The sequence below is a fragment of the Stegastes partitus genome, unplaced genomic scaffold (assembly GCF_000690725.1).
Source record: "Stegastes partitus isolate 25-593 unplaced genomic scaffold, Stegastes_partitus-1.0.2 Scaffold1225, whole genome shotgun sequence".
NCBI classification, from domain to species: Eukaryota; Metazoa; Chordata; class Actinopteri; family Pomacentridae; genus Stegastes; species Stegastes partitus.
The window spans coordinates 1-11,506 of record NW_007578956.1 but is presented as its reverse complement, the minus strand read 5'-3'; the positions used below and the strand labels follow the sequence as shown (position 1 = coordinate 11,506).

At 43.5% G+C, this 11,506-nt stretch overlaps 1 protein-coding gene across 2 annotated transcripts in view; it reads left to right on the top strand.

Annotated features, from left to right (window-relative positions):
* The window catches only part of LOC103368946 (adenylate cyclase type 1-like), a 31,355-nt gene extending 22,640 nt beyond the window's left edge, over positions 1-8,715 (top strand). Inside the window, exons 8-20 of one of the 2 annotated variants that reach the window (XM_008297498.1) lie at positions 624-779; positions 3,367-3,564; positions 3,670-3,767; positions 3,886-3,970; positions 4,472-4,561; positions 4,773-5,035; positions 5,803-5,929; positions 6,349-6,465; positions 6,602-6,748; positions 6,830-6,928; positions 7,035-7,149; positions 7,235-7,359; positions 8,293-8,715. In XM_008297498.1, coding sequence (XP_008295720.1) covers positions 624-779; positions 3,367-3,564; positions 3,670-3,767; positions 3,886-3,970; positions 4,472-4,561; positions 4,773-5,035; positions 5,803-5,929; positions 6,349-6,465; positions 6,602-6,748; positions 6,830-6,928; positions 7,035-7,149; positions 7,235-7,359; positions 8,293-8,715 — 2,043 coding nt within the window. Of the gene's footprint in view, positions 1-623; positions 780-3,366; positions 3,565-3,669; positions 3,768-3,885; positions 3,971-4,471; positions 4,562-4,772; positions 5,036-5,802; positions 5,930-6,348; positions 6,511-6,601; positions 6,749-6,829; positions 6,929-7,034; positions 7,150-7,234; positions 7,360-8,292 lie in introns of both variants that reach the window. The other variant, XM_008297497.1, reaches the window with a different exon arrangement.
* The last annotated feature ends 2,791 nt before the right edge of the window (positions 8,716-11,506 follow it).

The following is an 11,506-nucleotide window of genomic DNA, read 5'->3' as shown; positions in this document are numbered from 1 at the left end:
CTCTCCTCTCCTCTCCTCTCCTCTCCTCTCCCTATTATTTCTTCCAGCAGGTTTCGTGTTATGCAAGATAAGGCTTGCACATAGGTTACACGGTTCCTCGTGTGAACCGCTAACGTCACAGTTGCGTGCATTTTTTCTTTGATATGTGAGAGACTTTGCTAATCCTCTTAATGTGGCTGATGGTTCAACTTCACCAAAGACACGGCTGAGAGGAAGATATTCCCCCCGAATGGGCTGCGACTCCCGCTCGGGGGCAGCTTTGTGTACCAAACAATACGTGTATTTCTTATTACAAATGACACACAAACATTTCCTCAAACCCCTTTCACGTACGATTAATCTTTATCACTTTTCCTAACAGAGCTTTATGAAAAAGAAACGAGGGCAGCGGAGTCCTAAAACTATTAAAATCACCTAAGGGATTGACCTACCTTATTTTAACAGCTTTCTAGTTAAATTCCTGAGCCCTGATGATAATGATTTGCATGCGTGTGTGCATGAGCATGTGTACACGTGCGTGCTGTCCAGTGCCTGTGCATGAGTTATTAGACCCTTACATAATATATATTACTGTGTCGGCTATCATGACTTAATCCTTGTTCCCATTTCTTATCTGGTGACAGATATTCCCAGGATTGATTCTTTCGGATATAAAGCCCGCCAAAAAGATGAAGTTCAAAACTGTGTGCTACTTACTAGTGCAGCTTATGCACTGCAGGAAGATGTTCAAGGCTGAGATTCCCTTCTCCAATGTCATGAACTGCGAGGACGGTGATAAGGTATAACCTGTGTGTCTGTGTTGACGTTTCTGTGTTTGTTTCGTGCTGTGATTTACATAAAAGATATGCAGTCTAGAGTTTGCTGCAGTAGTGAGAATTATTTAGTCAAGGCTTGTTAGAATGTGATCTCTTTATTTGAACCCCAGCTTCCATCTTTGTTGTCGTCATTTCATGTTGACCTCCAGGAAAAGATCCGTTTTTATTTAAGTTTCATGGTCGTGTCCTGTACAACAATCCTCACTGGCCTTTTGCAAAGCTAGTTCTAAGTTTAAACTCCATAGAACAGGGTCTTAGGCAAACACTGGAGGAGCCACATGCCGTTCTCGTCATGATTTAGTCGTGTTCGCTCAGTTACGTGCACGTATGGACGTAGATGTTAGCAGGAGATGATTGCATATCTGTTACGCCAATGCTGTTTGTCAATTCATTGAACACTGCGCTCGTGCAGTGATCCTTGCAGTGCAGCTCGTGCAAACTCCTTGTGATGCTTGATGATGCTCCAAAGGTCCTCAAAAGGTCCCCGTTTTCATTTTCTGGGCATTTATCTTCTACAGATCTCTGCTGTAGACCGTGAGTTGTATATTGTGGCGTTTCTTTACATCTATTTCACATTTTATTTTGCTCAAGTTTGCTCAATTTTTAAAGTGGTAACATGAAACAAACTCCAGATGTGATGTCTTGTTTTAGGAATTATTTCAAAAATAATGGAGCAATGTGAGGCCCAGACTTCAAACGTCTTTAAATATGTGGCTTTTGCATGATTAATTCTGTATCAGTAGAGAATTTAGTGTGATAGAGAGATGTTATCGCAGCGCACGATCCTATTAGCTGTAATGACATTAGCATGTTGGCCCTGGCAGAGACCAAAGTACCATTTCCCCCCCGCATATACTGTCAGTGAAACTGGCAATCTGGTTAACTGTTAAAGAGCTTAGTTGACCTTGTGTGTCTGTAAAGAAATCATGTGGTCTGGCAGCTGTACAATTACTGCACCGGCTGCTTTAACGTGGATTTTCACGTGCCTGTGTTTGTGTTTGTGTGTTTTGGATTTACACTGAGCGTATTCACACCTTTACATACTGAGATTTACTCCCCTTTTTTTTCCAGACTAAGATGAGGCTTTGTTAGGTCTGTGGCAGTCATGTTCAAGCTTATAAGTATAGTAATGTTTGTGTGTGTTTGTGTGTGTGTGTTTGTGTAGCTCACCCAGTTTGGGATAGAATCACATAGACAGGGTGTTACATGTTTGTCAAGAGCTGTTTTGCTGTAAATTTAAACATGTGTTATGAAAGCTTGAACAAGCATCATCTTCCCGCTTTTATAATGTTGCCCTCAGTGTTGTGTAGCTACACTCCACGATTGTGCGTCCCCCCCACCACCACCACCACCCTCCGCCCCTCATGTCTACATTACCGGTAATGACAGCATCCTCACATCGTAGACGGAAGGCAGATTAGTGTAAAAGGGAAAAATGGAAGAGGGTGACAGGTTATGTCATGTATAAAGCTTCCACTGAACGGTAAATTCACATTCAGACCACACACGCTTGTACTGAGTGAAGTGACATATGCATTCGAGGCACGGAGGTGAGCGATATGAGGGACAAGGCATGAATGGATAGGATTTTTGGTGCAGCAGACACGGCTGCACGACGTGTCCTGAGCGCAGTATAGAAGGAGAAGGAGTCACCGTCTGCAGACCGGTGTGCTGCTGCCTTTGAAATAACTCTAAAAGAATGTGAGGAATGCACACAGAAAGATGGAGTGGACGTGAAGGCGAAAGAATAAATGGATGAATAACAGAAAAAGGTGGAAATGAAGTGAAAAATGAGGAAGGAAAATAGGAGGGGGAACATGTGAACGCAGGAGAGGAACGTATGTATTTGGGAAAGGGATGAAGGACGCAGTAATGAATGTGTAGAAGGTGGGCAGGAAGGAGGAAGGGAATGTAGCGAGGTAATATACGGCAGTAGAAAATGTACAGAAGAATATATAGAGGCAGGCAGATAAAGCACAAACAAAGAAATGAAAAGCCAGGAGCAGAGAAGGACAGAAAGAATGAAGGCGGTAAAGACAGAGAAGAATGAAATCAATGGAGTCTGTGAGCTGTACACATCCGCGTCATGTCATGAACTCATGAACACTCTGGTGATCCTTGTTCACCCTTTGCTCTCCGACTGTGCTGAGCCGCACACTTCAGTCAGCATGCTCACTTACATGCACACAACACACACACACCTACGCACACACACACACACACACACACACACACACACATCCGCTCTGCCATGTTAACTCTCTGGCTTTGCTCCAATGCCCAATGTTTTGCAAAGCTGCTCGCTTTGGCTGCCGAAGACACTTAGACACAGCAGGGTGCATTCAGTAATGAAGTTAAGTGTGAAGGCAATGTCCTAATTTGAAAGTATAATAAGTGTGATGTTTATTGTTGACTCTTATTCACCCTTGTTCCTAATATGATAATTCTCTAGTAATGCAGATAATACAGGGTGCTGCATTGCAGCCTATTTATCAAACTATTGTTATTCAGGCTCTACGTTTTCAGTGAACATTTCTCTTCGTCCCACCAGCGGAGGGCCATGCGGACGGCTCCACAGAAGCTGAGGAACCGCACCAACGCTAACCAGGCTAACCTGATCCAGAGCAGCCCCAGAACCCGGGTCAACCGCTACATTGGTCGGCTGATTGAGGCCCGCCAGACCGAGTCCGACACGGCAGACCTCAACTTCCTCACACTCATGTATAAGTGCTCCGAGCGTGAGCAGAGGGTGAGGGATTTAGGAGAACACAGACCAACAGTGCACGTGTACAGCAGGGAATAGTGGATGAGTGAATGCTGTCGTGTAATGTGTTGTTTCTGCGGCGTCACACAGTACCACCAGGTTCCTGATGAGTACTTCACCAGTGCAGTGGTCGTCTCTCTGATCCTCGCTGCCTTGTTTGGCCTTGTCTATCTTCTCATCATACCACAGTATGTACGACACATTACACTCCTGCTCTGTCCTTTCTTTATCTCCATTTATTTCTTTAACGTGCTCAGGTCTTTCTAACGCTGCCGTTTCCTCCTTTCCTTGTTTTTCTCCACTCAGGGGCACAGTGGTACTAGTCCTTCTCGTCTTCTCCATCTGTTTCCTAGTAGCTTGTATCATGTATCTGCATATCACTAGAGTACAGGTAACAACAGATGCTCTTCTTATCCTTACTCTCCCCTTCACCATTTTTATGGTTGCATTAACTTTTACTATCAATAGATCCATTTTCTATTATCAGGAGCTTTCGAAAACTTGCTTCCTTCTATCTGTATTTTTTCTGCTATGAAGGAGAAACTGTAAATGTATTTCATAAAGCGTTGCAGTAACAAATCAATAACCATTTGCTTTGAGGTTGTATTTAAATTCAGATGGCTTGTCTTAACCTCAGCTTTTGAGGTTGAAGGTCAAGAGTTTCGAGGTTTTTCACACTTTGTTGCTCTCGTTCTGCTCTTTACTCACCTGACTAACCTCCTGCTGCCCCACACTCTGCCTGTGCAGCAGAATCATTGTCTAACTTTTACCATTTTGTCATATTATAATCGAGTTGTTGACAAACATATAATGTTATATACAGTGTGTGCATATATATGTTTTGTTTAAAATGCCAGTTTCCTCATATTTTCTTGTTTGTTTTACCTCTCAGTGTTTTCCGGGGTGCCTGACTATTCAGATCCGCACTGCTCTCTGTATTCTCATAGTGCTCTTAATCTACGCCGTGGCCCAGGCCTGTGTGGTAAGTGAGAAAAAAAAGTGTCATCCACCACAAATGAGCCGCCTCACTGGCCAAACAGTCGCCACGTTTCCAGCTGAATTAACTTCTAATGAACACACTACCTATTAAAACTGTGCTGTTTCTTCTAAAATGTGCAGACTGTGAATGTATGTGAGCACTGAATTATTCTGTAAATATAACATCTTGCAATGCTTGTGTTTGCCTGTGGCAGGTGGGCTGCATGCCCTGGTTGTGGGGCAGTGCCAACACAAACAGCTCCATCGTCATAATCGATGTGGACAGCGGCGCCAACCACACCATGGCAGAGCTGCCCTGCGACGGCGCCCGCTACGCCTTCCTGTCCTGTGTGGTGGGCACGCTCACCTTGGCACTTTTCCTGCGTGTCTCCTGGTTGCCAAAGATGGCGCTAATGCTTCTTCTGGGGGTGCTGTATGTCACCGTGTTGGAGCTCAGCGGCTTTCGCAAGACTGCGGGGTGAGCTTCGCGGCACAACGCGATCGCCGACACCAGACAAACACAAACATGCACTTCAGGTTTCTTGTCCCTTCCTGAAGTTACATGACAACTCTTGCACAGAAGTGAGACTCCCCCGATCCAATTGTGATGCATCATGCACGATGTCATTGGAGTGTCAGGGCCGGCGATTGGCTTGCATTTGCTTGAACGGGGGAACAAACAGATAACCCCGGAGTTGGATGAGTATTTACAGTACATGTTGCTGAGATGTATGTGAGTGGAGGAGTCGTAGCTTGTTTTCAGCCCACACACTCTTTCATTTCCCACCCTTTGAAGCAGCACACATGCTTATTAGTTCCAAATCAGAAGCCTGAAAGGACAATGTGGGCTGGATGATGGGACCACGTTAGCCGTTTCAGCCCACTCCATAGGGGCCTGGCCAATTTTTATTGCAGCTCGGATCATAAATGCGCAATTGAAAAATGATTATATTTGAAAAGGTTGTTAGGATAAAATAGATCTCTTTTGAAAAACTCATTTTGTTTAGATACAGTTATGCATCGGGGTATAATGTCATATTTCACGGTCCAAAAACACATTTTAACCACATTAAAAGCAAAAGGGTTTGTTTTTTCGATTGTGGCCTTCAAAAAATATCCTTATTTTTGTAAAACTTTACTCATCATCTCTCTCTGGACACCGTGGGGGGTCCATTCATCCCTCCTGTGCAGTTTTCTGTGTGGTCTGGTCCAGTGCTGACTTGTGTGTGTCGGTCTCTTCCACAGTGGGGGGTCCTTCCACATCCGGGGCTACGAGCCCATCCTGTCTCTGTTGCTCTTTGTCAGTGCCCTGGCCCTCCACTCCAGGCAACTTGACCTCAAACTACGCTTGGACTTCCTCTGGGCCGTGCAGGTCAGGAACTTTTATATCGATGCGTGTGTGGATGTTGAGAGGCTTAAATGCTGTTATCACAATATGAGCCTGAACAAAAGTGCCGAAACGCTGCCTTTTCCAGGTTGGATATGTATAAACTATTGAGTAATGTGAGGAGGATGTATATTTATAGGCTGCCAGCTGTCTCTTCTTTGGCAGAAACGCCGCTAAGAAGCTTGTTTTGGCTCCGTTTCATTTGGAGTGTTTTGCATAGTGGGATAGAAGTGTTGGAGATGGATTTTAAGCCATTTAACCCTTTAATTTAGCAGCATTACTGATATTCAGCCTCCCCATGAGGAGTCTACGGTGTGAGTGCTATTTTACTGACCCCGTGTGGTGAAAACGTGGAACAAGGCGGCTCTCACAGCTGTGTCTGCGTATTTTTTGTGTGCCGTCAGGCGGAAGAGGAAAGAGACGGAATGGAGAAAGTAAAGCTGGACAACAGGAGGATCCTCTTCAATCTTCTGCCTGCCCACGTGGCTCAGCACTTCTTAATGTCAAACCCCAGAAACATGGTGAGCCACGCTAATAGACAGGCAGGCAGGCAGACAGACCAACAGGTAGATAAAAGGGCAGGGAACAAAAAAAAAAAAAAACACCTCAAGAAGAGGAGAGAACCCATTTAGTGACGTGGTCTTTCTTTGCCGTCAGGATCTGTACTACCAGTCCTACGCACAAGTCGGTGTCCTGTTTGCATCAATCCCAAACTTCAACGACTTCTACATCGAGCTGGACGGCAACAACATGGGAGTGGAGTGCCTGAGACTGCTGAACGAGATCATTGCCGACTTTGACGAGGTGCGATTGTGGCCTTTAACTTTTTTTTTACACTAGTAGGAGTTTGGAGCAGGTTAATATGAGCTGTTTTGTGTTTTGCAGCTCATGGATAAGGAGTGCTACAAAGACATAGAGAAAATCAAAACCATCGGCAGTACATACATGGCAGCTGTGGGACTCGTCCCCACGATTGGTACCAAGGTGGAGTTTGAATGTTTAAATCGACGTCTTACACTTTATCGAGGAGAATTTGAGTATTGATTTCGTGCATTGATGCTCACTGTTTAGTGTATTTGCCCTCTTTCAGGCCAAAAAATCGGTTTACGACCACCTGAGCACAATAGCGGACTACGCCATCGAAATGTTTGACGTCTTGGATGAAATCAACTATCAGTCGTACAACGAATTTGTCCTGAGAGTGGGTAAGTCTGGAACGATGTGAAGTCTGCAGCATCGGTTCGGCTGCAAAGTGAATCAACATGACTCGGTTGTTGTGTGTCTGCGCAGGTATCAATGTGGGTCCGGTGGTCGCGGGGGTGATCGGAGCTCGGAGGCCTCAGTACGACATCTGGGGGAACACAGTCAACGTGGCGAGTCGCATGGACAGCACCGGAGTACCGGGGAAGATACAGGTACACAAAACACTTCAATAGTTATCCAAAAGGCATTCAGGTGTAAGGATGGAAGTTAGAGGGAACTTAGTGGAATAAAAAATGTTAAAAAAAGACACCATTCATAAAGTATAAACCATGTATCATGTAAAACACAAAACTTGTGACAAACATCTGATTTACTGACTGGTTTCAGTCTGAAGTGTTTTCTCTAATTAAATAATTCACATTCAAAGTAGAAATGTAGTCATTAAATCCTGATGTTCAACAGCTTATCAGACCACCACCCAGTGTAAGGTTTATGCCCTAAATTAGCAGCATTGCTAATTACCAAAATCATATTTTTTAATGCTTCTGTAATGGTGAATACACCAGTATGGAGAAGTACTTTAACCAAAATGATACTTTTAATGCTAAATATATAATAGTTTTTTATTATTTTCAACTTCCTGTTTTACAAAAAAGACAGAAAAAATAGTAAAGCACATTAATATTTCTTGATTAAGATGTCAAATTATACTTATTTACTTGCATTCCTGAACAGAAAATGTAGTTTTAGTGGTTAAATGTTCTTCTTGATTCATTTCTGGGGCTCAAATCTGGCACAAAATTGGGTATAAAAAGGTGGATTCAGTTTGAAATTCCTCATTCCTGCTCAAAATGGTGAAACATGGAGAGCTGAGTGATGTTAAAGCACTTCATGTTGCTGGATGATCTGCAGTGCTTAACAAATTAGACAGGTGGTCTAACAAATTTGTTAAACACTGTAAGTTCAACATGTCCAATATTTAGAAGTGTCGCATACAAAGAATTGTATTCATCTTATACATTCATATAAAGGAAAAGGTGAGAAAGGATAAACAAAATGTGCTTATGCTGAACCAGCAGCTCTATTCAAAGCTAAAAAATGTGCAGCTTAAAGCCACTACAGTGTTTGTATTTCCTTTTATGCAGGTGACTGAGGAGGTGTATCGGCTCCTGAACACCAACTATGACCTGGTGTGCCGCGGCAAGGTCAGCGTGAAGGGGAAAGGTGAGATGCTGACCTACTTCCTGGAGGGGAAGGTTCAGGGTGTGGGCACCGTAACCACTTCCTCGGTGATGCGCTCCGCCAGCCTGGCGCGCCGGATCCATTCCTGCGGGAAGACCAGCGTCCCCACCAATCTGGGCAGCGTCTCCTCCGCTGCCAGCCTCACTGCTCATGCCAGCATGGGCAGCAACATTCAGATGCACACTGCCAACGCCGGCAACAGCCAGGCGGCGTGCCTGCCCTCGCCCTGCGTGCCCGCGGTGGGCGAGGAGGACGAGGAGGAGGACATTGAGGTGACGGAGATTAAAATCGAGGCCGTGGCAGCTGTTGCAGATGTAGCAGTGTAGGAGGAGAGACGTGACTTAGGTAGGGAAAAAAAAACAAAAAACAGCAAGAAAACCCCTGGTTGGAGAGAAGTCTGAGCTGTCCAGGTATTTCCTGTAAATCCTGAGCTACTGGCACAACGCAGGGTATGCTAATTCAGGATATGAACTTCCAGAGAAATGAAGTGATAATGAGGACAATCATATTTGCTTTTAGGCATTTTTTTAAAAACCGCTTGCCACTCTTTGAAACGTGGGACGAAGAGAGAAGTACCCAGAATCTCAAAATCCTCTTTTAACATCACGACAACAGATGATTAGATTTGGGTTCCCTCAGATCCAGGTATAACGCGCATCTTGGTTTTATACGGTGTGTAGTACATATTCCATGTACGAGGGGGTACGTGCATTGATATCCAGAAAAAAGACTGACCATGCTATTGCTTTTGCACTGTCTTTCTGATTATGCCAAGGATTACATTATTTACAGTGTAAAATGGTGTTGTTTTCTTTTCTTTTTTTTTGATTTATGTAAGCATGCATGTGTGTACTTTGTGAGTGTGCGTGTATGCATGTGTGATCAATTTTAACGGTAACAAAACAGCACAAAATCCTTTTTCTTTTTTTTATACTCGGAGCTCACTGGATGAAATAGACTTTTTATGAAACATATTTACGGTTAAATATAGTGCATGACTTTTTAAGAGTTGACAGCCATAGTAAAGATACTTCTGTTGAAAGAAAACCAAAGTATTGAGCTTTCCATAGATCTTCAGTTTTGCTACTTATATTGCCTCACCAGAGAAGGAAGAAAACGTCGGCTGAATATGTTCGGTGCATGCAGTGCTTTCAGGTGTCATCGGGAGGCCTGGATGTCTGATGTTGCCCTGATTCGCAGCAGTTTAATGTGGCAAAGAATACACACGGATAAAGGTGTGTAGAACTAAAGGGCAGGTTTATGGAATGGTTGTGCTGCTACGGAAACTAGTTAATGCCAAATCTGGACCAGTCAGAGCGTGACAAAGAGGATCATCCCTGCGTTTGGTGCATCAGAAGGACTTAAGGATTCATTCACACAGAAGAGAGCACATACGTAATAATAATAATAAGCACACGACTTCCACAAATGCATGACCTAGTCTCGGTGTTTTTTCAAATGCTCTGTGTTCATTCACACGTTTTATTTTGTTTTTTTTTTTTCTTTGAGGCCACAGGAACTTTGGTGCAGTGTCTGGCTGCCGTCGTCTTTCGGGCGCATGCTGTACTGCTGCTTTTCGTTATATTAAAGCTACCTTTGAATTTTTTTTTTTTATTTTTTTTCCTCAGAAAATATAAGCTTAAGCACATCTCTCAGAAACACGGCCTCCGAAATACGAGGTGCTTCAGATATCTTTATAGCCTGTATCTTTATCAGTGCATAGGAACTTCACTTGATCTGCAAAAGTGTAAATACATCATGTTTCAAGTTTTTTGCCTTACTCAAATAAGCTTACAGTGATTGCAACCTGCCTTTTTAGATATATTCACTTTGATATGCAGATCATACTTTTTTGTAAATAGCCAAAAAAGCTGTAAACTATGTTGTATCTTGTACAGTGTAAAGTTGGGTTATTGAATATTTTGTAATAAAGACAATATTGGTGTACAAAATACCCTTTGCTCTGGACGTCTCCAAATGTGCAGAGTTGTAACACAAGCATGGCCGGGAGTATGGATGATGACCCTTGTGTTGATTTTTAAGCATCACTGAGAGCATTTACAACCTTAAACCCAATATTTGCACATTAACCCCCAGCACAGCAAACAGTCACCGTTCAGCAAAAACTTTTTCTGGCTCCACTCTATGCATTTATTTTAATATTCCTCACACCTTATCTAATCGAACACTTTTCGCTCCGCGCAGCGAAATATGTGAGACAATAACACCTTTATCATGCCAAAACCGGTGTACCTCCGCAGCCCACGGCCAGATGAACATCACCGCGTCCAAAACACTGAGCAGGGGCCAAAATTGTTTTCACAGCGTTGGTGGAGAGTTTGTCTGGGTTCACTCAGTGTAACAGTTAAGTCAACAAACACCTGGCTGGTTTAGCCGTTTACCACATAGTACGATGTTGGCTTTTTTAGTGTGTGTGTGTGTTTGTTTTGGATTCAAATACAACAAATTCTGATCATTTATCAATAGTTTCCAATGTATATGTACCTTTAAAGAAGCTCTTGGTTTACGGGGAGAAGCTAAAACGTGCAGCCGTTATCTGCGCCACAGTCGGGCCCTCTGACTCCCAGCTAAAGTTGACATTGAGCAACGGAGGGAAAACAAGGTAAACGGTGGTTAACATGTAACACCATCGCCGGTGTCATCGGGGTTACAAAAGATCAAGGCGAGCGAAATGGGTCACAGGACTCGCGAATAATCACATTTACATTAAATTAGATTTCAGTTCAGCGTTTATCTACGCGGTGCCAACACAGAGTCATTTCGGGGCAGGTCACGTAGTAAAGGCTCAGACCTTACTACAGCAAGCTAAACAAATAGGTTGTAGGGATCTGTACGTTTCCCAGAAAGAAATACGTCATGTGGTGCTCAGTTTATGGGAACACAGACACACGTCTACGTTATACAGCCACCGGCTTTACAACACTAAGACCCAGATAAATTTAAACCCCAGTTTAGGTTTAATAATATTTAATGAAGGTGTAGCCCTCAAATATGATGAACTGCGTGTTTGCCTGGAAATCTTTACAGTCATCCTAAAATGTATTCATAGCCTCCCGTTAAAGAAGGAAAACAACAGCTGTCACTGAAATAAGTTCA